Source organism: Phacochoerus africanus, chromosome 4, assembly GCF_016906955.1.
Source record: "Phacochoerus africanus isolate WHEZ1 chromosome 4, ROS_Pafr_v1, whole genome shotgun sequence".
NCBI lineage: Eukaryota > Metazoa > Chordata > Mammalia > Artiodactyla > Suidae > Phacochoerus > Phacochoerus africanus.
In genome coordinates, this window is record NC_062547.1 from 144,855,351 (window position 1) to 144,882,356 (window position 27,006).

The window sequence follows — 27,006 nt, forward strand, 5'->3', positions numbered from 1 at the left end:
TGCATAATACACACAATTTTAATATAATGCTAATTTTTAAAGAAAAATTGAAATGCAATAGACAACACTCAATAGTAAAGATGAAAGCCATACAAAATGGGATTAAGTATAGAATAAATTTCCTATTTGTCTCAGCGTATTTTCCATTCCACTTCTCCAAAGGGAGTTGCTTAATATGTTTAAGATCCATGATATAATAATCTGTGTGAATGTAACTGTGTTTAAATATATGTATTTTATTTTGTAAAAAAAAAAAAGAACAGGCATTCTTCCTAAATCATGCAAACCAATCGCTAGATATTACTGAACATGAAAAGAAAATTGTATACAGTGATGAATATATTTGCTTTGGAATTGGTTAACTAGTTACCTAAAATTACAAAAGAGCTATGAAGATACAGCTGAAGGGTAAGCTTTAGAATGTTCTTTAATTACTGTGTGATAGATAGTGTCTTACTACTATGCACTCAGAATTGTCAATTCAAACTGTTTCCAATTTGAATTCTACCAAGATTTCTTAATAGTTTCTAACAAGATTTGCTTCATTAATGGAGTTTTTATTATTGCTGTAAATAAAAATAATTATGGAAAAAAAATTAAATTGCCATGTAACTTATTTCTGTACTTGGCTCTTTGTTATCTAAAGAGATTTCTAACTTTGGTTTTAAGTCACCAAATTTGGTTTTTTGAAGTTTTTTTCCAACCACTTTATCAGTAAAGAAAAATGTGACTGGAGTTCCCACTGTGGTGCAGTGTGTTAGGAATCCAACTGCAGTGGCTCAGGTCACCACAGAGGCATGGGTTTAATCTCCAGCCTAACACAGTGCGTTAAAGGATCTGGCATAGCCACAGCTGCAGCGTAGTTCCCAGACACAGCTCCCATATTCAATACCTGGCCTGGGAACTTTCATGAGGTGCAGGTGCAGCCATTAAAAAAAAAAAAAAAAAAGAAGAGAGAAAGAAATAAGTTAATAAATATAGTCAAAGGAGCTTCATAATTTTTCCAAATTTATCCACTTAGGATAACTGTGGTATTCATTATAGTAGAAGCTCTTTTTCACACAGCTTTTCAAATTAAAGTTTCTTAAGGACCAAGAATCAAGGAGTTTCCACTGTAGCTCAGTGTGTAAAGAATCTGACTGCAGCAGCTTAGGTTGCTGTGGAGGTGCAGGTTTGATCCCTGGCCCAGTGCGGGGGGATAAAGGATCTGGTACTGCCGTAAGTCACAGCTACGGCTCCTCATGCCCTGGCCCAGGAACTTCCATATATTGTTGTGTAGCCATTAAAAAAAAAAAAGAAAAAAAGAAAAAAAAGAATCTTTACAAACTTGATTTTATAAGAACACCAGGCAAAAAGAGTTCCTGTTGTGGCTCAGTGCTAACGAACCTGACTGGTATCCATGAGGACATGGGTTCGATCCCTGGCCTCGCTCAGTGGATTAAGGATCTGGCGGTGTTATGAGCTGCGGCGTAGGTCACAGATGTGGCTCGGATCCTGCACTGCTGTGGCTGTGGTGTAGGCTGGCAGCTGCAACTCTGATTTGACCCCCTAGCCTGGGAACTTCCATATGCCGCTGGTGGGGCCCCAAAAAGACAAAAAACAAAACACCAGGCAATAAAACAGAAAGGGGATAGTCAAGCACTTATTTTAAACAAAGATAACAATGTGGCTGAAGTTATCAATATGGCTATTAAATTTAGATAGGAGTGAAAAGCTAACAACGACAAAAAAAATTGAAAAAAATGCAGAAAAATGATCTTGGCACTGAAAAGCTTTCAATACATTAATCCTTATGAAATGGGATCCAGGACCCTTCAGGGATTATACCAGCAGACCCTGAAACAGTCTTTGTGCTTGATAAAGAAGAAATACCTACACAGGCACAGATGTCCCAATGTACTTAAGCCAGTTGAAGGTCATGCTGGCTTGAGCTCAGGAGACTTGGCAGAGCTTTAAGAATTCCACACCGAATTTTTACAGTACTTTTTAATTTTCAAAGTAAACAACCACACTCAAATTCTGCAAGCAAGAATGTTGGGTGCTCTCACTATTTTGCAGAAGCTGAAACTGTGACAGAGAGCAGTGAGTGACTACACAAATAGGTGTGAGAGAGCAGAGAGGCTGGACCCCACTGCTCCTTTACATGTTGTTTAAAACTTCACTGGTGACCAGTGACAAGTATTTAAGACCCAAGAGGGATTTCTAACACGGTATTAGTAATATTTCCCTTTATAGCACTATTAAAATATTAAATATTCCTTTTTTTTCTCTTTAAATGTCTCAAATTCTCCCACCTGTGAAATTAAGGTAAATAACAGCTGCCTTCTATACTATAAAGCTATCAACAGAATCAGTAACAATATAGAAACTAGAATTAAAAACCTTCAGAGGGCTGTTGAGAGGTTTAAATGAGATGAAGGCATACAAAATCCTTAGCACAGTGGTGCCATATAATGAGGAAAACCATCATTAGGGGGAAAAAAAGGTTGACTATGCTGAAAAGAATACGGATAATGTCTATTTTTAAAAATCTCAAGTAAGTGATTTCCTGGTAACTTTTATGAAACACATGGCTCATGCGCATCATAACCAGAGACCAGATCTTAAGGGAAGCCTGCTGGGGAGCTCAGACTACTGAGAATGAGGTATTCGAAGCAGTAATACCACCAACTTGTTCTGTGCTCCTTCTCGAGACACTTTGTATAGGTCTCCTTTCCTTAGCTGAACAAAAGAGAGTGTGGGGGGGGGGGGGATGAACCTTCAAGTACCTTTAAGCTCTCAGGTCACTATACCTAAAACGAATGGAAAGCCAGCTCCAAGAATCCAAGAGCCCCACCGCCCAAGCTCTACCAACAACTGTGTTTATCTGGTTATCTCCTATGTACCACCAATGACATTATTTTCAAGTCATTTTTTTTTGTCTTTTTTGTTGTTGTTGTTGCTATTTCTTGGGCCGCTCCCGCAGCATATGGAGGTTCCCAGGCTAGGGGTTGAATCGGAGCCGTAGCCACCGGCCTACGCCAGAGCCACAGCAACGCGGGATCCGAGCCGCGTCTGCAACCTACACCACAGCTCACGGCAACGCCGGATCGTTAACCCACTGAGCAAGGGCAGGGACCGAACCCGCAACCTCATGGTTCCTAGTCGGATTCGTTAACCACTGCGCCACGACGGGAACTCCCAAGTCTTCTTTTGTTAAAAATACCAAATCTGGGTTTATTTTCATCTTGCACTTGATAATGTACAAAAAATGTCCAAGAACCAATTTTTGTATACCATTCCCTGCCTAGGTTGCCTCCACTCAAGAAAAAAAAAAAAAATAGGTTAAGAGGACTGCAGAATTTTAGAAACAGAAACACACACACGTGTTTTGAAAATAATTTAGACATAACTGGAAAAGTATCCTGCCTCTCAAACACCTCATTAGTCAAGGCCATGGACGGGTTCGGCTCAGCTTTAGACCTCAAGCCTTCGACGTTCAGTCTCGTTCTTTCTACCATTTCCACTACTGAGTAACTAAATCCAACTGTTTGGAAGGGATCTGAAGATTTAAAAAAAGCCCACCAAGTTTGCCATTTATATCACCATGAAATTAAGGAAACCCTTATCCCCAATACTTACGAAAGCATGAAAACATTAAAACAACAACAAAGCAGAGCCGTGTCCTTAGCAAACCAGTAGAGCTTTAATGTTCAACATGTGACGATCATAAGGTCACAAGTCACCGCACTGCCCCAACCAGCATGAAAAAATAAGTCATGTACCAAATTAGATGTCATTTCACAACAGCTTTAAAAAATTGGCTATTAAATATACTTTCACAATAGCCACAGCCATTATGGACAATTATGAAATCAAACTAGAATAAAGTTTAATTTCATTATAGAAAGAAACTCTATTATAAAAAGAAAGGCTTAACATTCACTGCAACAACCTTCAGGTTCTGAACACTGCAGCTTGAGGTGAACTCACACTGCTCGTTAAAAAAAACAAAAAGTCAAAGATAATGTGCTGAACATCCGCAGCTAAAACCTTTCCATATGCCTGCACACATGTACAATGTATGTGTGAAAATGTGCGTGTGTGGTGTCCTACGTACGGTGTGAATGAAAGCATGATAAAATAAGAGGTCGTTTCACTCAACTTGTTGTCTTATAGACACCATTAATCTCGTTGGAACTTGGTCAAAACAATTTTTAAAGCACTCAAAATTAGTATCCGAGTTACTCTGAAAAAGTGTTTAAGCATGCAGCTCGACCAAGGTAAGTCATTAATATTTAAGTTGGCCCAGAGATAAAATTAGAAAACACCACAGTTCCATTAAAAATGACCGGCTTTACAGACTACACGGCAATGTAGATATAGTTTAAATGAGTGTCTAGAAAAGACAGAATCCCATAATTCACAATATACGTACCATTAAATAAGAACTTACTTCCTCAATGTTCTAGCAGCAAATACATAACCCACAGAAATACATTCCTAAAGAAGAGGGTTACTCTCCACAGTCTGATGACTACGTACAAGTGTGTACAAGCGCGCTGCGAAACATCAGGTGGGTCTCTCAACATAAGATGTCATCACCGTTTCAACTACCTCCCAGTAATTGCATTTTTATTGATTAAATAGCAGCCTCAACAAAAATGGGGAAAACACAAATGCGATCTTAGCTGAAAGAATCTCAAAGTTTTAAAATTTCTATTCCCTCCTTTTTTGTAATAAAGTACAGCAAAAGACAACGTGACCCTATAAACATCGAGTTTATACTGCCACAATAGAGTTTGGCCTCAAATAAAAGAAAGTGAATTGCAATCCTAGGCAATGCACTCCTTTGCATATAAACAAGCCCCAAATTTCTTTTTCTTTGGGTCCTCTAAACTCATGACAGCTGAACCAGACTGGTTTCCGCTCTTCCACCCCTGCACACCTCCACTGCTCTTCTTCTCCTGGGCCCTTCCCCCAACACCTATTAATTCACAGACTGCACCGGAAACCTGTATTTACGGGACCTTCGTGGTCCTAGGGAGGAATAAAAAGGCGACCTGTCAAAACGAGGTTGTTTGGGGGTGGAAATCACAATCTACAGCTAATTTTGAGCCACTATAAAATGACTTACTTTCTACCATATACGAAACCAATGGATTGAATCAACACAAAATCACCATTAAAACTCACTCTAATCCAGTTGAGCATAAAAAAGATCATGTGCAGTTCAAAGAGCAAGGAACCCTTGATGGAGCTGTCTTCCCCCAAATGGAAGTTGTCCATATGAATATTTTTATTTGCTGGGAAAATACAAAACCCAAGCAGAACAAGCCAGAGGAAAATTAAAGCAGTTGGCTTTCTGAAATTGCAGAAATAAGGAGAGCATGGGCTTTTAAACCATTCTAAAAAGGTCACCAAGTAATTGGTTTTTTGTTTTTTTGTTTTTTTTCAGTTACAGCTTAATTCAACAAAATATTACTTTAAGGGTTTTGTTTTTTTTTTTTTTGCAACATATTCACCAATATACATTTTCCATGACTCAGAAATATGGAAACAAGTGCCCATGAATTTGGCAAATATGTGTAAATACTGTATTACACAATTACCAAGATGTCCTTAGAAGGGTAGACGCTATTTGACGCAAAGCTATTTTGCCTGTTTTAATGGGCTCACATCAACAGTAGCACCTAATAAGAATTTACTACTCAGTAAAATCAGATGTGATCTTAAAAAAGAAAAAAAAAAATGTGTTTTAAGAAATACGCCCCAGACTTAGTTTAAATGCAATGTAAATTAAGATTTCCTAACAACTAGGCTGTTTCAATCACCTGCAGGCCAGAGTAGACTTAGACTTATATAACCAACCCACTAATACAGATGTTTGTTCACATGAGGCACTCATACTAAAATAACCCTTCTCTTTCTCTCTTTCAGGCTCCTAAAGTGATTTCTACCCACAAATGAATTTTACTATTAATACAACTTGCATTTAACCTACATTTACGCAAGTGTCTTTCAGACTATGCTTTTTCATAAAATTTATGAACAGTCAATAAAATATTGAAGGCGGTCAGATTTTTACGTTATTTGGAACATCCATAGGTACAACCAAAACAGCATTTATCATTTTATAATTGATAAATACAAGTTATTTATCCAGTATAAAAATAGCATGGAAGAGCCAAAGAAACATCACAAGAAGTAATTTCAATAAAGTCTGACCACATGCTAATCACACATTTCTTTACTGGAGTCATTCCACACTAAACTGACACACCTGAATACACAAGGTGTTTCAGCTTGCGGGTTTTTTTCTTTCTTTCTTTCTTTTACAAATAATATAGCTATAGTGAAGTAAAGGGTTTTTAAAAAGGGGGGAGGGGGAGAAGAAGATTCTTATCATAAAGCTGAAAGTAGATACATAACTCAAAGCAAATTTCCTTTAACATTCAGAAATCATTTTATCAGAGGATATCAGAAATATTAAGCTTAAAAAAGACACTGGAACACTCACTGCCAGAACTTTCAGAAGGAAAGGAAAAGCAGGAAGAAAGTATCTACTAAGAAGGGGAGTTAATCAAAATAAAACCCTCTTCCTTACGCCTCCTCTCTGAGAAAACTTCCAACACACTGTCGTTAAGAAAAGAGAAAAAGGGACTGAATCATGCTGTGTTTGTACAGGTCATTTTCATTATGTTAATAAAATGAGACAAAGATGCAGTTAATAATGAGATGTTAAAATATACATAATTTTTTATAGCTTCATTAAATGCCAATCAACAGAGCCCTCTACTCCACCTACGACTGTGTTTACAAATTCATCCCAAATCTTTCCTTCTCTCCCATCCCCTTACCTTTCAGAAAATGATCAACATTTTAACACTGAAGTTTCAATATAATCCCAACAAAAGCTCTTAATTCTACCTGAAACCATCTACCATTTACTTCTTTGCCTCTTTCCAGCAGTGTCACCAGTGCTTAAGTAAAACAATGCTGAAAATCCAAAAATCCTCAGTGTTACAAGGTTATGCTAAATGTATGACTGACTTTCAGTGTTTAAAAAGTCTATTAAGTTGTAATATTTACTCGAAGAATGCATTTGAGTATCAATAAAGTTACTATCAATGAACTTAAAATACCTGTAATGCTCAATCATGATATACGTAATTTTACAATTTAATGTAGTAACTGGAGGTTGTGCTATGCTGACACATCAGAAGGAACTGACTTCCACCCCCCAAAAAAGAGTATGACGTATTTTTTAAGCATGCTAAGAAGAAGCAATTTTAGGTGACGTTTTTAAAAAGTCAAATTACAATTTATGCTTTTAAAAAATTTAAACAGAATGCAAGTCATTAGAGGATTTGACATTTTTATATCTAAAGTGGGAAAGTCAGCATTCAATGTAATTATGGTCTCAACATGCTGATTTATCTGATGATTAATCAGGGTCACTGGTCAAAGTGTTTGGCTGGAACCACTTAAAACATATAAAGAAAGCAACCAATTTTAGTTGTTTCAGGGCCATTGTCCGGAAACAAGAGGCTAATTCAATGATGGTAAAAAAGAAACATTGTTTCAATTTATTGGGAAGAAGCTTTGTTCTGGGTAATCACAGTTCTCAACCTTAAGGCTGCTAAGGTATAAAATTTTCCAACTTTCTTAAATGATCCTGTAAAGATATGACACCTTTTCATTAGAACAAAAACTGACTATAATTCCAAATCACACATCAGCTAAAATAATCATTTCACTGGTTATTAAGGAATCTTGAAAAGGCCATAACATCACTGCTTTGCCTACCATCATATGGCTGTTATGAGGCTGACACATTTTACATGTTACAAATTACTAGAAAACATTAAAATTATCTTAAATGATGCATGTAAGACATTCTCTAACTCCAGATTTTACAGGGCTTAATGAAAGCTTACAGTGAATGGAAAACGCTAAGCTCTTCTTCCATGCTTGTGTGTGTGTGAATTGATTCCTTGATTTTACTTTTTGAAGTACTTTTTTCATTTTCAAAGTTTTATTGAAGTACAGGTGATTGACAATGCTTTTTTATAGTAGGGAAAATGAAAACCATACTATGGTGAGTATCAGAACAAAAAGCATTAATAATCACGAAGCCCTTCCTGAGATTTTATTTTTCTTGGTACAATTACATTTTCTAAATCAATAGAAAATGCAATTGTATGTTTCCTAGAGACAGCTTAGTCAAACCAACTGTACTGAACTCTTTTAAGACAACCAAGCACATTCAATCAGGATTCCACTGCCCAAAATTTGAAATTGAAAAATTGTAAACGTGTCTTTTAACATTTAAACACAACAGCTTATGTGATAACATCTCAAATCTCCTTATGAAAACATCTAAAATCTTTAATTCGGAATGACAGCAATAAAAAGTGAAGTAGAATTCTTCTAAGTGAAAGATAATTATTATTTGAATAACAGATTAGTAGGTAGTCTACATTAAGTCACAGGAACGAAGGCTTTTTTTTTTTTTTTAACTTTTGGGAAGGAACATTTATCTTTTAAAGGAATAGAACATAGCCTAAATCTAATTATTTCCCCCAATTAGAAAAGCTTTCTACTTAAAGAGCTAGGAAGAGACACCTCCGTATTAGAATATACCTTTAGTAGAGTTTTAAATAAAATCTTCGATGACTATTTAATGGGAGGAGGGACTAACATTTAAGAACTGAAAGCACTGATGTACAAAGAAATCACTGTCTTCCCCCTCTTCCCCTAAAGAACCCACTGATCAATCAATCTTGGGTCCCGACATTTAGAGGTTTCTATTTTCCTTCACACCTCGAAAGTGACATACAGTGATCTGGACTGGGGGATGGGGCATGGCACAATGAACTTAAAGGCTACCAACAGATACACCTCAATTTAGCACTTTTTTTCTGGTAATTCCATTTTAACAGCCCTCGTCGAGGTCAAAGGGAAATGTCAATACACTTATAAATGAGAAAAAAAGGAGAGCGAGCAGCTCATCAAACTCAGCTCGGACTGCAGCTTACAACTTCGCCATCAGTCACAAACCAGGGAACTCCGGTAGGAATATCTGAAAGTGACATCAAGCTCCGTGTTGCCACCCATCTCTTTCTTAAAGAGACCCATCAGCAGACGCAGCTTATCTGCTTCAGGTCAGTTGCTCTGAGGGCAAGTCCCAAGGCTGAAACTTGGGTCAGGTACACTGCTCACTGCACTGCCTGAGCAAGCTCAGAACTCACATTCTCCAACCCGAGGTTAGGTTTGAGGAAAAGGCCTCAGGGTGAGTACCTCTGACTCTTAACCCTTTCATCTCTTCAGGTCAGCACATCACACGTGTACAAATACGACACAGCATTTGATTACGTGAAGTATTAAGGGTTATTTTTCACGGTCATGTAGGCGCATATTCTAAAACAGCTCAAAGGAGTATATGCACAGTACACGTATTTCCAGACATTATACCTCCTTGAACTTACATCACCTGTACTTAAAGATACCTGTTAATGAGGACAGATAATCTTAAATTTTTACACAAAATGTTCAAACTCTGGTTAATGGGATAATGAACGCCACGATTTCAGAAAAAAACGAAACTATTTGTTTTTGCACAGATAAACCCCTTGGGTTATCTACCATACCTGCTTTCAAGAGGCCATTTAAATTTACTCACATGAAAGAAACACATGAATTGGTGGACACATAAACCAACATTTAAATCCATCAATCTACCCCAAACGAGCCGGTCTTAGGAAACAGAAAGCATGCCTCCTACCTTGAGTAGCCATTCGAAAAAACTGATCGACCAGGGAAGTTCAAAGTCCCCAGGGAAGTCAAGTTCTCTTCTCCAGATCCTTGGCATCTATTCCAATTTTCTGAACCCACAGGAATCGGGGGAATGACATTAAAAAGAGGTTTCTGCTCCTGCTGTTTGGAAAGGGATGCTGCCGTGTTCATGTCATAGTGGTACAGCTGTCCCCCCGAGGTGCTCACCCCGTGAACAGAAATGGCAGACATTTTACCACCAATTATGTTTGCCCCAGAAAAGCTCGCCTGACAGTAAGCTGGGCCCAGTTTCTCCTGCTTAATCACCCCTGGGGTGCAGAGTTCGATAAAATCTTCTTTTTCTGTTTTCACTTGGGGCAGTGGCACACTGTTGGGGCTCGGTAAGATAAGCTCTCCGTTATCCTTCACCTTAGGTTTCGTGTCCGGCAAAACAAGAGGCTTACAGTCCTCGGTCGAGCTTCCTTCCAAGAGGAAGGGATCCTCCTCTCCTGCCAAAGGGGAGAGCAAACAGTTTTCATCGATCAAGAGGTCTGAGCTCCAGGGACTCTCACTTGTCTCTTTACCTGGAGACCCAGAAGGAAGCTCCAAATCCTGGAGTTTCTTCCTCCAAATGTCAAAGGTGCTTTGGTCTGTGGTAAACAACTTCACGTTACCCCCGTTGGTGCCAGTCTGACCCTTCACATTCGGCTGTTCTGGAGCCACATCAGAGTGAGTTTTTGGAAACGCCTTCTCTGCCGGAGCAGCAGAACCAGCAGCGGAGGCTGAACTCTTGGGGTTCTCTGGAACACTGGTCGACCTACTGAGGTTTGCGATGCTTTCTTCCAGAAGCCGGAAGTCTGTTTCCCCAGAGGAAAGGCTGATTTGGCCCTGCTGTGGGAATCCCAGGTCACTTCCCATCACTTTAGTTTCGGTCTCTCCCATGTACAGTCCCATGGAGAGTGAAACTGCCTTGGACAGATCCGGCTGCTGTGCATTGCTTCCTGAGCCTTTGGGAAAATCCACCGCAAGTCTCTGCTGCTTGGAGTCTGACTGAGACACAGCAGCCAGGGAGGGTGAAGCTGCAGAAACCTTCGCAGGAGTTCCTCCCCTCAGGCTTTTATAGAAGTCCATCACATGGGCTCTCTCCCGGCCAAGCACGCTGCTGGGGATTTCTTCTCTGCTGGGAGGAGTTAGCGATTCCTTGGGGTCCATCAGTGGGTATCAGCTACAAAAAAGAGGGAGCACATAATAAGCTATACAGTCACATTATCTCTGTGATCCCATTAGTAAGAGCCTGTTAAACGAACCCTTTAGGTAACTCTGGTTCCTTGTTATCAGTAGTTTTTGACCAGTAGCATCAAAGAACTGGGTCCCTGGCTCCCACTCCAGGTGCCACATTTAAAAATACAATGCCGTCCATTTAGCACAGCTAAGGACAAAACTGTGTCACGCTAAGCTCGGCTGTTCATCCTGCCACACACAAAACAGGAACTTTGTTTTAATCAGAGACATTATAATTCATTACATCTGATTATTCGCAAGGTTCAAGTTAATGTCAAAGTATTTAATTAAAAAAGAAGTATTCCTACCTCTTTTCAACCAATCAAGGCTGTCTGCTTTTCTGAGAACCCATTCCCCTACCATTTGATAAACACCATACTAGAATTCTCTAATTATCTCCAAATTCCCCTCCTACCACTCATCCAAACCTTTTGGTACAACCTAGTGGTAAACCACACATTGTACTTGAAAAATAAACGACAAGGGTCTGCTCCTCTTCCAAGAGGCGAGGAAAAGGCTCTTAATTTTTAACTCCTATTTCTTAATGAATGCCTAACAGTGCGTGCCTTCAAATTGTGAACATATGAAATGAAAGACACTGTATGCAGGCTACTAAAAATTCAGACCGTACAAAAGAGAACATGGAGTAGCTTCTCACTACAGTTTTAGCTAATTTAAACCTAACAAAAACAGCTCTCTCAAGCTTCGGACACCATAAATCTAGATGAAGCGACATTACGTTTCTAAACTGCTTAAAACCCTCAGTATGAAATACTATTAAATCGCTAAAAGAAGACTTTTCCTTTCCAAATATCGGAATACTGAAAAACAGAGGGAAAAAACACTGCAGAATCACATTCATATAAATCCCAGTAAAGTAACACCTAATAAAAATACTCCGAATAATTTTCTCTGCATCCCAGACCTTCACTTCTCCTAATTCTGAGCCTATCCTCAGGAGAGTTAGGTTGTGAGCAGCCTCAACAACCAAGATGTTGGAAGAGGCAGGCGAAGGCTTTGATACGCACGTTTGCGACACTACAGTCAAATCCCATCCAAGGAAAGGAAATCTTTTCCTCAACGGAGGCTTTAAGAAGCACAAACTGGACTGGCCCTCCGGGAAAGTGGTCACGGCAGACCGAGGTGGGGGACTTGCCACTACAAACCTTTAAGGTGAATTGCTGATCTCCCCGCCCTCTGCCGCCTTTACCTGATAACGATCTCTAAACACCATACATCAACTGGAGCCTAATGAATTTCCAGGCCGCTTTGACAGCTGCCTTCAAACTCGAAACCAAAACAATACTCCATAAAACGAAACGAACCCTCAAAGGACCTTATACCCCCGTTTACACTGCAAATAACCCTGTCCCAGTAATCGGCCTTAACGAACCATGGCCAGGGGTCTTAAGTGGCATTACAGGGCTGCAATTACCACGTCTGCAATCTCCCAGCGACAAACCAGCGCGTGTCACAAACCGCACCACGCAGCGAGTATGGTTGGGGAGGGTCTTTTTCTAAAGGGGGCCGCTTCCAAACGTCAGACGCGAAGGGATGCCGAGCGCGAAAGAACCAACCTTCGGGAGGAGGGGGCGAAAGAAAGTGCGGGGTTCAAAGAGAAATGAGTGCAGACCTGTTGAGTTCTTCCCCCGACACGCCCACTTCCACCAGACAACGCCAGCCCGGCCCAAGTCTCCGAGGGGCAGGCTGTCAGCCCCCCGCGTGTGTCCACGCGCGCGCACACACAGACACACACACCCTGAGCGCCCGCCAGAAGGGAGACGCACTGGCACCACGGCACAGACCCTGCTCGCGCTCGGGCGCTCTCGGTGGAGTGCAAAGACTCGGGCGAGTAGGATCCAGATGCGGCTCAGCGTTCCCCCGCACAAGGGATGTCCGGGAGGCCCTCCTGGGAGCGAAAAGCAAAGGGACGTGGGGGCCAAAACACAGAGGCAAGGACGCCTGGCCAAGGAAGCCGAGGCTGGAAACCCGGGCGGCTCGACGAGGCTCCACTCGCTGCGAGCTCGGGTTCCTCCCCCTCGGCCCGGCCCGGGGACCGCGGCCCAGGGAGAGGAAGAGGCCAGCGCTGTCACCCGCCCGCTGCCCTTTCGTCACCACCACCGGGCCCTCGCTGGCCCCCACCCCCACTCCCCGCGGCTAATAAAAGTTTGCAGGCTCCGGCGGCGGCCCGGGAGCCGGCCCCCGAGCCCCAGCCCCGCACCTCGGGGGGCGAGCGCCCTCGCGGCCCCAGCCCCAGCCCGGCCCGTCCTGCCTGCCGCTCCCCTCCCCTTACCTCTGCCCGCGGCGCCGCTCACCGCCGCCGTCCGCGGCTCCCACCGCAGCCGAGATAAACAACTTAGCGTGTGAAAGCAGGAGGAGCGGGACAGATTTTTTTTTTCTTAAAAAAAAGGAAGTAAACAGCCGCCCCCTTCTCCATGGGGGGAGGGGAGGGCCCCTAGCGAAGAAAGTCCCCCATTTCCCCGCTGACAAGCCGGCCCCCAGCCCCGCTCCGCCGGCCGGGGCTCCCGGGCGCGCGTCCTCGCTGCCGGCGCCCCGCCGCTCCAGCCGCTCCAGCCGCGGCGGCTCCTTCCACCCACGAGAACCCGTCCCCGACGGGCGGGCGGTGACTCGGGCTCCAGTCACAGACTCGAGCTCGCAAAATGGAGGAGGAGGAGGAGGAGGGGAGGCAGCGCGGACACGCGAAAGGGCCGCCCGGCCGCGGCGAGCAAGCGGGACCGAGCTGGGGGCGGGCGGAGGCGGCGCCACGGCGCGCACACACTCGCACACACACGCGCTCCCACTCCACCCCCGGCCGCTCCCCGCCCGAGGGGCCGCGCGGCGGCGGCGGCGGCGGCGAACGATGCAACCTGTTGGCGACGCTTGGCAACTGCAGGGGCGGCCGTGGCCCCCGCCCCCACGCCCTCCGCGCCCGCCCCGCCGCCCCGGCCGCGACGGCGCCTGCACGCCGGCGGCCCCAGGCACGGCCCCCACCCAGGCAGCCCTCCGGCCGCGCGGGGCCGATCCTCGTCCCCCGACCCCCCCCCCCCCGCCCCAGGAAAAAAGAGGCGGCGGCGGCCGACCTGGTCTTTCTGGGACGGGCTCCGGAGACAAACCGAGTTTCTCTAGTTTCTCTTCGCCGCTCCTTCCCGCCCCCGCCCAGCTCTGCGACTCCGGACCCACTCCGGGCTTCGCCCAGTCCCTCGGCGGCTACCGCCGCCGGTGTCCCAGCGGGTGACAGCAGGCTGGCTGGGGGAGCCAGGGCCCGGCCCGCAGCACAGCCGCGGGGGTGGTCCGCGCCGTGGCCCCCGGGCCGAACTGTGCGAAGTGTGTCACTTCACACGGGGCTACGGGGTTGCACGGAAACAGTGCCGCAGCGTGTCGGCCGCTTGCGGGACTGGACGGCCAGACACGCCCTCTGGGGAGGCTTCGGGGAGCGGAGGGGGTCCGCGCATACGTACTCTGGGCCCGGGGAGAGTCGCGTGCCGGAGGGTCCCCCTCCCCCGCATCGTCTGGGCGGCCCACTCTGCAGCCGCCGCCGCTCGTTCGCACCCGGAGAGAAGTTGCAAAGCAGAACCCACCCTCCCCCGCGCCCCGACCGTCCCCCACCCTCTTCCCCGAGTCTGCGAGGCGGCGGCGGCGGCGGCGGCGGCAGAAGAAGGCGCCGCCTGCCAAGTTCAACCCCCAGCCCGCCCTCCCTCCCTCCTAGCGCGCTCACACTTGAAGGAAGTTGCACGCCAAATGCAAAACCTCCGGCGAACTAGATTTCTTTGCACTTTTTAATTATTTTTTAAAGGAAAGCAGGAGGTGGCAGGCCCCAAATCAAGTTGCAGGCGAAACAGTAAGTTGCTTGCAAAGTACACCCTCCTCCCCCCGCCAACCCCGCAACTCCTGACCTCTCTTTCCACCCCCTCCAGGGCCCGCATCCAAGTTTCCCGTGGAGGCCCCTCGCCCCCGAATCTTGACATTTGCTGCACTCTCCTCAAAGCGACGCCCACCCTTTCGTGTTCGTGGGACCCCTGCCCCTCCAAATAAAACAGAACACACGCAGCTTTAAAATGTCAGCATTAAACTCCTTCCAGCTGTGCCCGTTAGGCGCCTCCTCCTCTGCTCGAAGGAAACACGTGGCCCTTCCCCAAAGAGAGGGGCGAGCGGTGAGGGGTGTCCGCGCGGGAGGCCCCCTCCCCAGCCCCCTTCCCCGGCCCGCCGCGTCCAGAGGGCTTGGGAACGTTTGGGACCGAGCCTCCTACCTTGGGCCGCACATATTACGATTTTTGTGACTCGGGGAAAGGTTGTGCCGTGTGGCTTTAGGGTTTGGGGAGGGAACTTTTGCGCCCCCACAGGTGACAGCGCTTGCCAGCTGCAGACGGGGGCGGAGGCTGCCGCAGCTCCACCCTGCCCTGCCCCTGGCGCTCCGCCGCTGCTCCTCTCGCCTCCCGCCGCGCTCGGCCCGGCGGCGGCCGCTCTGCCGCGACTTCTGGAAGAGGATTGGGGGAGCGCGTGCCGGAAGCCGCCCGCCGCCATCTTGGTAGAGGCAGGTGACGCCGCCCGGTAGGGCGTCCCCCGTCTTGGCCAAGATGCTCGCTCGCGGGCAGGCGAAGTCACCATTCCTCCGTTCTGATGGGGTGAAGGCTGCCCCGTGTGTCATCTGAGGTGACAGGAGAGAACTGGGCTATTAGCAAGCCGCCTGTCCGGAGGCAATCTGCACGGGCCGCCCCCAGATGACGCCAGGGCCGCCATCTTGGAAAAGGAAGCGAAGCTCGCCGCCTGGGAAAAGAGAAGCGTACCTAGACCTTCGCCGAAGCAGAACCCTCAGCCGGAGAATGTTTATGAAGGGCGCGCTGAGCAACCCAGTTGTTAACAGATCCCCTTAAGGACCCAAGAGAGATGACTCCTCTTCTCTTCCCCTTGGCTGAAGTCAACGGGAAGGCCCTCGTCTTGGGTGCTCATAGTGCACTAAATAAGAATTTACTCTCAGGATGCTATTCTGCCCACTTGCCAGGTTTTCCACCCTGCAAATCTCAAATTCTAAAATCACGTCTTCAGTGGATTGGGTCCCCAGACAACCAAGTTGGATGGGAAAAATCGCAGGACTCAAACCCACAATAATATGCTATGCATGTTTTAAAAGTGAGTTAAGTAACTCATACTGCAATGATTATCCTTACACATCTGGTTGACAGACTAGGAACTATTTATATATTTAAGAATATATTATATACAATAATTTGCACATATGTATATAAAGGGACTATAATAGATATCTAATACAATACCGTAAACCTATTTCATAGTTGAATCTATGCTTAAAAAAAAAAAAAAATCCACCTCATCTGTCTTACCTGTTCAAGTTCTAGGTGGTGGGTACATTGCTTTTAAATAATAGCTGCTTTTACAAAAGTTCCCAATTAACTTTCTCCCCACTCTTTTTTTCCCTGCAGGCGCAGTGCGGATTATCTTAACATGGGAAAAGACGCTGTTTCAAATTAAAAATCACTGCTGGAAACACTTTCAGTGGAGCAAGAGTGTGGAATTTTCCTGATTTTTCTGTTCAGTGGCCTAAAGATGCCTAACTTTTATTTTACAGAAAAAAAATCTCATTCCTCGGTCTTCACGTTCATGTGAAAGGACACATAAACTGTAGATGGGCCCAGTGTCTCCTTTTCAGAGTCAGAATTAAGCTGTACGGCTAACGTTTATTGACTGACTCCCTCCCCCACTGCATGCACCACACACATACCCCCCGCTGCCCCCTTTTGCTGGCAGTAGTTGAATAGCTAGGTATTGTTCTAATTGTCCAACTTGAGGAAACGAGGCTTAGGGGGCTTGAGCTGTATCCAGGGCCACACAGCTAAGCATGGAGAGTAGAAACAGACAATATTAAAGAGGTTTTTCTTCACCGATCTGGTAATTTCCATGAAAGAGTATGTAAGTCCCATGATAGGCTTGCCATACATGTGGATAGAATTTAATTCAAGAGATGAAATCAGTGAACCAGAAAGGACATGAGACTCAGTACTGCAATAATAAAGCAATTCTAACAGTAGTTAACCTTTGCTGAACATGTACTATCTGCCAGGCACCACTTAAAGTATTTTATATATACTATCTTAAGTCTTTAGATATGAAAATTACTAATCTGTAACCCCGGGAAGTTGTGACTACTAAAAGAGAAGAAATAGGATGAATCCCCGTCTGAGGGAGAATATATTTGTCATAAAAGTAGAGGTGGGAATGAAGGTGCTATATCCAAATGCCATCAAAGCAAGGATGTTTTCTGTTTTGTTCATTGCTGTATGTCTCACCCCAAAACAGAACCCAGTATGTAGTGAGCACTCAGCACCTATTTTGCAGAGTTAGAACAAAACGTGGAGCCAACCAGACATAATATTACATTTACTGTTGTTGTGGAGGCCAAAAGCATTCGTGAAAAGTGTACAAATGCTACTCAGGATGCTCATTTTTATTGTCTCATGTTTAAACACCTGGGTACTCCTTCCCCCAAAACAAACAACAAAGAATCATTACTCTTTGTTCCTCTAGTGTCCTGTACTTTACTTTGGTAGCACATTACAATAGTTTTTAATGTCTGGATTCATTTCTTAAATTTCTGTCTCCCCCACTGGAATATAAAAAACCTGGGATGGCAGAGCCTATGTCTGTCTTTTTCACCACTACACCTCCAGTGCATAGTAGGTACCCAGTTGATGTTTGTTAAATGAACGAGTGAATGAATAAATGAATGGAGAAAGTCTGAGACTATATCCTAAAGTCAATAAAACCTTAACTCTGAATAGTAATCAACCATCCAGCAATTGATATATTATCCAAGCGAATTCTCCTCCTCTGTTCGTGTGTTTTATCATTTCCATTCCCATTAAAATACTCCAGGCTTCACTGCCAGATTTCTCCTCCAAATCATCAGATAGATCCTGCCATGATCCTCCTCAAATATCTACAGGAAATCCCTGTTCCAGTGTATACGAATCCCAACTCCCATCCTAGTATTTGTGTAAGACCGCCACACTCACCTGCCCTGTGTGAAAGGCATAACCTCCCTAAAGCGACTGTACTGGTATTTAATTAGAAAGTTAGTTAAAGCAAGAGAAGCGTAAAGAAAACTATGCTTGTAAATTTCAAGCTTTAAAACCTAGGACCTATGATTGACTGTTTATTTCCTAATCCTCTGATGAAGGGCTAAAGTTTTTGAGGTCCCAATGACCAGAGTTCGTGTCTTCATTCAGGTATGAACTACACCCCCATTGTATCATTACAGCATAACTGTTAAGAGCCAGACCGGCTGGCTGGCCTTTACCTCTATGCAGAATGTAATCTTGGGCAACCTAGCTCTCTGTGCCTCAGTTTCTATCATCTGTAAAATGGGGATGATAATAGAATTAAGTTATTAAACAAGTTCAACATATATGAAGGGATATATTAAGTGTTCAATCATCATTAGTAATAATTATTAATATGTAGTATTAACTATTTCCCCAGTTTAAAGTAGAGCAAGAAATTAAAATACTTACAAAATAAAATGTATGTAGATTTCTAAATTTTTATGACTCATCCACCTAGTTTGACAGCAACTGCTTATAGGGTGTTTTTCCATTTGGGTTTTATAGACCAGCAACTATCTATTTTATTACTCATATTTCATCATGTTACTTAATATTTAATTAAATCAATTACAAAAACAACACAAATGGAATCAACATGTTTATGGGGCGGGGGGGGGGGGGACACCAGGAAGTGTTGATAAACAATGATTGTAACTAGTGGAAACAGCCATGTGTAGAATATAGGAAGTAAACTTGACCCCAGCGTTCACCCCACCCTGGGCATCAATCAGTATGTTTTCCAGGGAGAAGGGAGAAACTGAATTTGTTAAGATGCAGGCATGCAGTCCTTTTGGTTAAGAGAGACCCTGATGAAGAAAGAGCACAGGTATACCACATTCACTCACCCTTTTGCTTTTGTTTATCACATGTCTTTCCTTTTATATACAGATACCTTGTAACTTATTTTCCTACAGCCCATGATTCCCTGTCTGTTGCTGTAGTTAGTTTCTGCTTATTCTGTTCTTCTAACCGCTCACACCCCACATTAAATCTATGATATTAGATTTGTGAATTGGAATCAAATTTTTATCACTTTTGTATGTCTTAATAATTGTGAATATGACAGTTCACTGAATATGTTAATGTTCTCTTAATCCAATATGAGAAGCTGTGGGGGGTTGTCAGAATTTACAACGGAGAAAAATTATTCCTGCAGCTATCCTAGCCCTTAGATGCCTCTTTAAAATGGTAACTTGACTTTGGGAAACATTTCTATTCTTGTTTAACTTTATAGCGGAAGAGGTTCAAGGGAGCCCAGCTGAGCTCTGAATGCCCCATCTCTCTCTGCTTCAGTATTTGCATTTTATACCAGACATGCCTTTTATAAACAATTCACACTTAGAACAGCAAGTTCTTAATCCTAATGAATTCCACTTTAGCATGTCTTTTTGTAATTGGAATTAACATTCCCACATGAACTGGGAAATGCTAAATTGTTACCAGCATCCCTGGTGTTTTGCTGCTTCTCATGATGCTTTCAATGATTTCATCTCAAGCAACCTAAAATATCACAATTTGTACTCATGCAATGATATGCTCTATGAGTGTCGTGTTAAGCCTATATTCTTGATGCTGGCAGAACTTAGTTTAAACAATACCTGATTCAAAGAAGAGGTAAATATCAGCAGATAAATGAGATAAACATTGCCGTGAGCAGGAACCTAATGCTTTTAGTGTTTGGAGACATTGGAGCAAGTGCACTGAATAATTTTAACAAGTGTTACGTACTTTGTTTTTCATTTGTGGCATTTGTGGCTGGCCATTATGTCATTAGCTTTCTTCCTCTTCTGATTTAATCTCCTTTTCTGTCCCATGTTTCTTTGGTAGAGATTGTTTCAATCTGCTCCATTTCTAGGTGGAACCTCTCAGCTCATTTTCGAGAACCTACATTTCCATTTTGGTGCCAATACCTTATTTCTTTATTAGGTCACACTGGGCTTTGTTTTATCCTAAGTTAGAAATGGTGGAGTTAAAAGATCAAAACATCCTGGTATAGGGATCCCTTAACAAGATATGACCATGTTTCACAGCAAACTCGGGAATGTTAGAAAGGACATTTGTTACCACTTTTTAATGGGATGTCTGTATTAGCCAATCATATTTTCTCTAGCCCCTTGTTTTTCAGTATAAGACCTGCATCTGACATACTGTTCTGTCATTTACTTAACTGAATGGGCTGGGGCCAGTCATTCTGTTCTTCTCTGCTTTGTCTTTCTACCTGTAAAGGAAGCTTAATATCTACCCCCCCAACAATCTCACAGGAATCTGTAAGTCACATAGGATCATGCATACAAAAGTAGTTTTTAAACACCAAGCTTGGGAGAACAGGGAGGGATGTGCAGAATTTTGCATCACTAATTCACCACAACCAAAGTAATTTTATCACACATTGTCATGACCTCTCTTAACGCATTCTCCGCATAATCAGTGGAATAGGGTCATCAGTGGAATGGGTTCTCCGCATAATCAGTGGAATAGGGTCATCAGTGGAATGGGTGGTCTGAGGGTTTCAGCAGAGGAGTGGCAACGGAGAAGTGTGTGGAGCCAGCTGTGCCCACTTGGGGAGCTAATGGTTACATATTCCGGAATTCTGGTCAGTCAGTCATTAATCATGGCCAAGATTAACAACTAAATAATTTAGAAATGTATAATGAAATAAAATAATCCTTTAAAAGCAAAAGTAATGAATGCTCAACACTTTACTTCTTAGTTATTTTACGACAAGCTATGTTTTCAAGTTACTTCTGTCTGCGCTGTATACCAGCTCTCCTGCATAACCATAATGGTGGGAAACATCTTTCCCCCACTTTGCATTCGAAGATGTCATTTCAGTAGTTTGAAACCAGTCGTGGTGGAGTATTTACACCACAGAAATTGGAAAACCATGTAAATCAGAGCTTGATTCATTTTGCCGATTGTCTAAACCTAAGAAAGTGAGAGAATTTAACAGTAAAGATTGAATTGCAAAGTGTGTTCGTTTATGATCACGAAAAAATGGAGGAATCGTTTTCCAGCACGTGAAAACTATTATTGGATCAACAAAGAAGCACTCATGGCATTAACAAAGTGCAGAACACGTGTCCACCTTTTTTGTTTCACTTTCATCTCCTTCATTAATTAAAAAAAAAAAAAATCAACCACGGTTCATGTTTGAAGTTCAGTGGCATGAGCAACTTCTTTGCCAAATTGAATATTAACCAAACATGATCTGCTTTTGCCAAATACAAATGAATTGCAGCTGTAGGTTGATTATCGATATTAGAGTTTGGTAAAAATCAATCAAGCCATTCAGTGAAAATCAGTGGGATTTATTGTAAAGTGTTGTATATTTTATTATTTTTTGGTGAATTATGTGCTCTGCATTCTTTCTATCAGAAAAATGTGCAAGAGATGCATACAGAGATACTCCCTCCCGGCTCTTGTTAAACATTTATCCGCAGTCTGACTAAGGACGGGCTCTCATTTACTACAGGAAAGCTCATTCCACAAGCAGTCTGGAGCCTGGGTGTTAAGAGCTAAAACCGAAAGCAGGAGGGGGCGGGGCAGGGAAGGTGGAGATTTGGCCTGGGCAGGTGGCAGTGGAGGTGGGAGGCTATGGTGGGACAGGAGAAGCGTTTTGGAGGCCAAGGAAGGCAAATTAGCCATGTAGCAGCTCCCTGGAAGAGATGGACTTTCAGGAACAGCCTGTGCTAAGGGAAGACCTGCTGGCGGAGGCTGAGAAGGCGCCGTGGTTGGGGGAAGTGAGGGCACAGAAAGCTGTCCCTAAGGGATGGAGTTGGGAGCAGCATGTGGAAGGAGATAAGGAAGCAGAGGCAGCTCTAGAGCTCAAGTCCGTCTCTTTGAAGCACATGGAGACAGCTAGGCTTGATGGCCTTGCCCTGGGAGAGGGGAGAGGGAACCCCCAAAACCAGTAACATGTCATGACAAACTCAAATACTCAGACATTTTCTTACTCATCTAGAACTTATTTTTTCTTCTTAATTTTTAGTTATTTATTTTTTTAGGGCTGCACCCTCTCCATATGGAAGTTCCCAGGCTAGGGGTGGAATGGGAGCTGCAGCTGCTGGCCTACACCACAGCCACAACCATGTGGGATCCAAGCTGCATCTGCAATCTATACTTCAGCTCAGGGCAACATGGAATCCTCAACCCACTGAGCAAGGCCAGGGATCAAACCGTCATCCTTGGGGATGTTAGTTGGTTCCTTACTGCTGATCCAGGATAGGAACTCCTCATCTAGAACTTTTAAGATTTTTGCCCACATAGGAGTTCCCGTCGTGGCGCAGCGGAAACGAATCCGACTAGGAACCATGAGGTTGCCGGTTAGATTTCTGGTCTCGCTCAGTGGGTTAAAGATCCCGAGTTGCCATGAGCTGTGGTGCAGGTCGCAGATGCGGCTGAAATCTGGTGTTGCTTTGGCTGTGGGGTAGGCCAGCAGCTGTACCTCTGATTAGACTCCTAGCCTGGGAACCTCCATGTGCCGCAGGTGCGGCCCTAAAAAGACAAAAAAATAATAATAATAATTTTTTTTTTGGCCACGTAGAGGGAGCAATTGTTCATCCCAGTCCCAATCTACAGTAGATTTTTTTTCGCCCATTTTCATTGCAAAACTCTTTCACTCAATCGCCTTGTGCTGCACAGATATTCGTTTTTACTTCCCAGGATCTCGTTATTCTTTGCCATGTCATAAAAGAAGCCCTCTACTACAACCCAGCAAACTTCTGGCTACCACGGCCCTCCCTGCTTCCTCCCTAACCACCTACAACCTATAGTCTGCCACACAGGTTGTCGGTTTCAGCTTTAACATTTTAGAAGAGAGGTTGATAAGTCTTATGGAATTTTTAAAATAGTACATGTTTTGTGTGTGTGTGTGTGTGTGTGTGTGTGTGTGAGAGAGAGAGAGAGAGAGAGGGAAAGGGAGGGAGGGAGGGAAACATTTCCTCCCCATTTACCCAGCCTTTCAATCCTAATGACCAGAGAAAAGAAAATTTCTCAGCTGAACTGCCACCAGTGATTGACGCTTTGAGGCATCCGTTTGAATATGCTTGGTTTACTTTGGCCTTCTGATACGATTTTATTGTTCTGATATGAATTTTATTATTCAACTAATCATGGAGTTTTTATTAATAGAAAGGACTTCCCCAAGTAATTTTCTCTCCCATTCATTCCTTTCTTCGGCAAAATACAATTTCTACCACAAAATAGCAAGTAGCACATGTTAGGCCCCAGTGTAAGGCTGCAGGGATATGTAAAAATGAGTAAGATATAATCTGAGATCTGGAGACAGTGGAAACAGGTACAGTAACAAGTCTTCATCATGTCGGGCCGACTTGCGGAAATGTGATGCCCTGCCTACCCATGAAGAAGTCACCTGGGTGCTCAGAGAGAGGGAGGGAGGTGTGGGTTTGGAAACGCTGGTCAGGGAGCATTTCTAAGAGGTGGGCATGAGCCATTTGAATTATGAAGGGTCTCCTCCAAGTTACTTGGCGATTTCTCATGGAAACAACACAAAGAAAGCTTGCCTTTACTATTTTATCAGGACATTTGTTGGTGGATTTAAAAGAAACTCAACTATGAAAGCAAAAAAGAAAATGTACTGATTTACTTAAAAGTCAGGAGGAGATTTCGTTTTAGGCATGGTTGGAGCCAGGGGCTCAAATGATATCAAAAGGACTTGGCCTCTGTCTCTTAGCTTTCCTGTCCTCTGTTTTGGCTTTATTCCTGGGAAGGTTATCTCCTCCTGGTGGCCCACAGTCCCTGGATTTAAAACACTCTGCCAGCTTAGTAACATCGGTGGACAGCAAGTTCTTCTTTTCTGGAAGTTTGAGTGTATGTTTCTGGAAGGAGCTTCGTGGGTCTAGTTGAGTTACAGGCTCTTCCCTGCATCCCTGAGTATGACCAGGAGATACAGGAGATATATACTCTGCTTGGCAAGGTCTAGGTCAGGTGCCTACCACTGATGTCTAAGAGTGGAGCAGAAATGAGAGAGAGCAAGACAGGGAGAGGAGAGATGCTCCCGTACGTAATTGAGCTTTTAAATTAAAGTAGGAGAAAAGGCCGTGTAGAAAACAACAGATGTCCCCTACAAGAGCGATTTATCAAAATATTAATAGTGACACAAACATCATGTTTTACATAATAAGGGAATTAGTCATGACCTAAAATGTTTGTCTGCAATGGAAACAGCCCTGAAAATTAAGTACAGTTGTTACACGTCTTACTGATTCCCCTCCCTGACTTAGGAAACAAATAAAGACTTGTATTTAAGAAATTTCAGGAAGTATCCATGAAGATGCAGGTCCAACCCCCGGCCTCACTCAGTGGGTTAAGGATCTGGCGTTGCCATGAGCTATGGTGTAGGTCGTAGACATGGCTTGGATCTGGCGTGTCTGTGGCACAGGTTGGCGGTTACAGCTCAGATTTGACCCCTAGCCTGGGAATTTCCATAGGCTGCAAATGCAGCCCTAAAAAGCAAAAAAAAAAAAAAATAATAATAATAATTCAACTAGTGCACCAATGAATTGACTATTGCTCTGCAGAAGCAGTACCGCTAATTAATTGGAGCCCTTTCAGTTGATGTAGTGATGTTTACAACTTTTAGACTGATTTATAGTCTTTCCCAAAAGAAACTTGTCATGCTTGCCAGTGACTCCAGTGACCACAATGGGGTATAGAAGTTACTACGAGCCTCTGTCTGCTTATTTTGCTCCTTCGGTCTTGACAAGCTGACTGTCACGCAGACATCTCCAGACCGGGCACTGGGCAGGCAGGAAGCCAGAACCAGTAATAGAAGCAGGAGGCACTCCATGAATACTTGCTGATTAATTTTAGCTCCATAGGCCTGATGGGTTTTCCATCCCTATAATTACCATCAGCAAATAGTTATTGAATGATGTCCAGCATATTTTTATTCCTCTTTCCTTGGTCCTGATATTCATTTCCTATTTTATCTATGATTTCACCACATGTGTTTCTGTTCATACAACCAGAAGAGCCCCCTTGAACTGTTTCAGATTGCTCAGTTTTATTCCACATCTGTCTGTCTGTCTATCATCTATCTATCTATCTTTCTACCTACCTACCTATCCATCTATCTAAATTTAATTTTATTACAAAGAGGTTGAGTCCTCTCTGGCATTAGTGAGGGCATAAATTGTGAGGGGGGTAAAAAACGAAGCAAAAGGTTATCAAGTGGCTATTCTGTTACCACATTCCACATATGCCTTACAAGTCGGTCTTTTTTATTAGAAATAATGCCTAATAAGGCTGTAAGTCTTGGCTGGGTCACTCTTTAGGACAAAAGGAGTGCAGTGAGAAGTGAGGGTATGAGTTGCAAATGTGAGCAGTGGGGAAAGATTTTCCAGAGGGAAGACTGGGGGAGCCCAAGAAAAAGGACTGTTTTTGTGTGGAAGGCATTAAAAGAATGATACATGATTTTAGATATTACTTCCATCTTTAAAAACACTTTAAAGTAATATAAGCTAAAATACATACTCATTTGTAAAAATCCAAACATACAGAAGGCAGAAATGCATATTTTAAAAAATAAAAAGTCTCCTTCACTTGATCCTATTTTGTGGGAGGAACAATTTTAACAAGTTGTGTGCATTCTTCCAGACCCTGTCTATGCATGCACAGGCATATTGTTTCTTTAAAAAATGGGATTTTACTACACATTTTTTTCCAACTTTATTTGTCAAATGTTTTTGGACATCTTTCTGTGTCAATATGTTCAGGTAATACCAGCACAGTTTCTATTATTTGGCTATATCATAATTTATTTAACCTTCCCCTTATTGGTGAATATTTGTTTCCAATTTTTCACACTTGCAAGCCACACTGCGATGAATATCTTTGTACCTACATCTTGATACACCAGTGTGAAAAGGAACAATTCTATTTCTGTAGTATAGAACTAGAATTGCTCAGGCGAATGGAATTCATACCAGTCGGTAAGCACCCAATGTGCCCCATTAGTGGGCTTATTTAAAAAACTGCTTGTCCATTACCAACTCATTTTCTCCTTACATCTTCCTCGAGGCATTCTCGAAAAATTCCATTAGAGCAGGAGTCACGGATGGCCATGTAGAACAGGCTACCTGAAGAGCCCTCATGTCTCGATTACGGATCCAGTTTGACTGACTGACTCCATCCTTACATTAACTGTATTATGAATTCAAGAGGATTGGTTTGCATATGAACTGGGAAGAGTCACTGGCAAGGGATGAGTGCGTGTGCTGATCCATCTCCATCCTATGAGAGTATCTGGTATGTCTTCTGTGATGCCCAGATGGGGGCAGATATTGTTGGTGCCAGCCACAGCCACGCAGGTGGTACTGGAGCCTCAATTTCCCTTTGGAAAACTACCCTCTTCCCAACTCTCCCATCTATTTATGGAGGGATTAACCCCATCCCAACTCTAGAGATGGGGCAGGCTCAGCCTTAGTTCCGAAATGGGTGTGGGTACACGGCAGGTACCAATGAGCTTTCATTCTAGGCCTTCAGGGAATATTCAGATATTTGCCCCTTTTTCAGCAGGAGTAGCTAGACTGGCAAAATGCCAGCTTGGAACAGCTGTGTTCTACCACTTAGAACCTTTATAGAAAGAAGGATCTGGATCTAGAGAGATGCCCAAATATATCATCTGCATGTCTAGATCCTCCGAATGGACAAATTCTTTTTCTTTTCCTCCAGCCAAGCGGCGTTAGTACTTTAACTCTTGCATCTGAAAGGGTCCTGACATAAGAAGAAAGGTCTAAGCCACAGGACACTGCTCCTTCTGGAAGAGAGAGGCAGGCTGAGGTTACTAGGCATCCAGGGTGACCCCCAAGGAGAAGCAGAAGCCAGAGAG

At 43.6% G+C, this 27,006-nt stretch overlaps 1 protein-coding gene across 10 annotated transcripts in view; it reads right to left on the reverse strand.

Annotated features, from left to right (window-relative positions):
* NR3C1 (nuclear receptor subfamily 3 group C member 1) overlaps positions 1-27,006 on the reverse strand; it is a 133,627-nt gene that overhangs the window by 93,263 nt on the left and 13,358 nt on the right. For 2 of the 10 annotated variants that reach the window (XM_047778935.1, XM_047778939.1), the window contains exon 2: positions 9,767-10,981. In XM_047778935.1, coding sequence (XP_047634891.1) covers positions 9,767-10,968 — 1,202 coding nt within the window. In that variant the 5' untranslated portion in view covers positions 10,969-10,981. Of the gene's footprint in view, positions 1-9,766; positions 10,982-13,330; positions 13,828-14,117; positions 14,260-14,495; positions 14,662-14,930; positions 15,211-15,284; positions 15,358-27,006 lie in introns of those variants that run through there. The other 8 variants (XM_047778934.1, XM_047778937.1, XM_047778940.1 and 5 more) reach the window with 8 other exon arrangements.